Here is a 1,354-nt window from a genome sequence, read left to right as displayed (position 1 = left end):
TCGTCTAACTAACTACTAACTCACAAAATTGTCTGGACAAACTGACAATATAAAATTGATACTAAATATGTATAATTAATAACGTTTTCTATAAAGGTTTTTGTAGATAATTCAATTGATAAATTTAATGGGAAAGAGATATCAGTTTTAAATCAAAAAATTAATATAATCATTAACTTATTAATATTTATTTACAAAATAAAAAATTAACAGTTTCCCAAAGGAATTAAAATATTAAACATTTGTTTAATTATTATGAAAACTTTTTTGTTGATGCGTTATTAAGAAACTTAAGGAAAGATGTGAATCATATATTATATGAATTTAACTTATGCGAAATTCTAACTATGCAATTGGACTAAATGGTTAAGTTTATGGTAAGAACGAATCATTTAAGACGAAAAAAAATTAAATGACCATTATAATAAAGTGACATCGTTGATTTAAACAATGCATATAACTGCAAATTGTTGGGTGGTTTTCCCAACATAAATTAATGTGGTAATATTATGTTACATACCATTGGAAGAACTTCCATAATTTCACGACACAAACATGAGTTTGAAAATAAATAATTAGAAAAAGAATCTGACCTGAACTATAAGAGGAGGAACATCTAAGAAACTCTGAGCTTCCACCTTATACAAAAACTTCCTCCATGACTTATTTGGTAACTTAGAAGGTTCAATTAATGCTTCAGCAGTGATATCCATAAAAGCCTCAACAAAAACAGCACCTTCTCCATTGCAATCTACTTCAAGCTTGTGATCATCCAAAGAGAAAGATCTCCTCAATCTTCCAGCTAAAGGGTAATAATCCACGAGAACTCTAGACAGAGAAGATTTCAAACGATTCAAGCTCACAGATTTCTTGAAGATGTATAAATACTTAATGGAAAATCTAAGGAACTTTTGGTCATCAAGATTAGAAAGATAGAGAGAATGTTTTGGAGTTGGAGCACTTGGTGCAATATTAGTTACTGGGTGACATGGATAGATACAATCAGGGAGTTCCAAAGATTTTGACATGTTTTTATTATTTTGAGAAACTTAATTTCATGTGTTTTTTTATGATGTTGATGATGATCAATTAATAATAAACAGAGTGAAAAACAGAGAAAGAAGGGAATAGATAATAATGAGATGACTGAATGAAAAGGTGAATAATACATGAAAGAGTGGATTGCAAAAACACATATAAATATAAATAATCTTTGAGACAAAAGATGTCGACAATATTCTGAAATTTCTTCTTGAGTTGGGAGGATAATGATAATAAATGATATTAATTATAGTACGATGAGATTCCTTTTCAATTTAATGATTGGAGGCTATATATATCTTAGTTTTTGAGT

General features: G+C 28.4%; 1 protein-coding gene across 1 annotated transcript; it reads right to left on the bottom strand.

Annotated features, from left to right (window-relative positions):
- Positions 1–593: 593 nt before the first annotated feature.
- Positions 594–1,028, bottom strand: LOC140919152 (alcohol acyl transferase 1 allele GSa-like; the record flags this gene model as incomplete). The annotated part of the gene is made up of 1 exon (XM_073364719.1): positions 594–1,028. A coding segment is annotated over exon 1 (435 nt), but the record flags the coding sequence as incomplete, so codon positions are not given.
- Between the last annotated feature and the right edge of the window lie 326 nt (positions 1,029–1,354).

This window comes from Cicer arietinum, unplaced genomic scaffold (genome assembly GCF_000331145.2).
Source record: "Cicer arietinum cultivar CDC Frontier isolate Library 1 unplaced genomic scaffold, Cicar.CDCFrontier_v2.0 Ca_scaffold_5316_v2.0, whole genome shotgun sequence".
Taxonomy (NCBI): domain Eukaryota; kingdom Viridiplantae; phylum Streptophyta; class Magnoliopsida; order Fabales; family Fabaceae; genus Cicer; species Cicer arietinum.
Note: the sequence above shows the minus strand (reverse complement) of the source record. Positions and strands in the feature narration are given on the sequence as shown.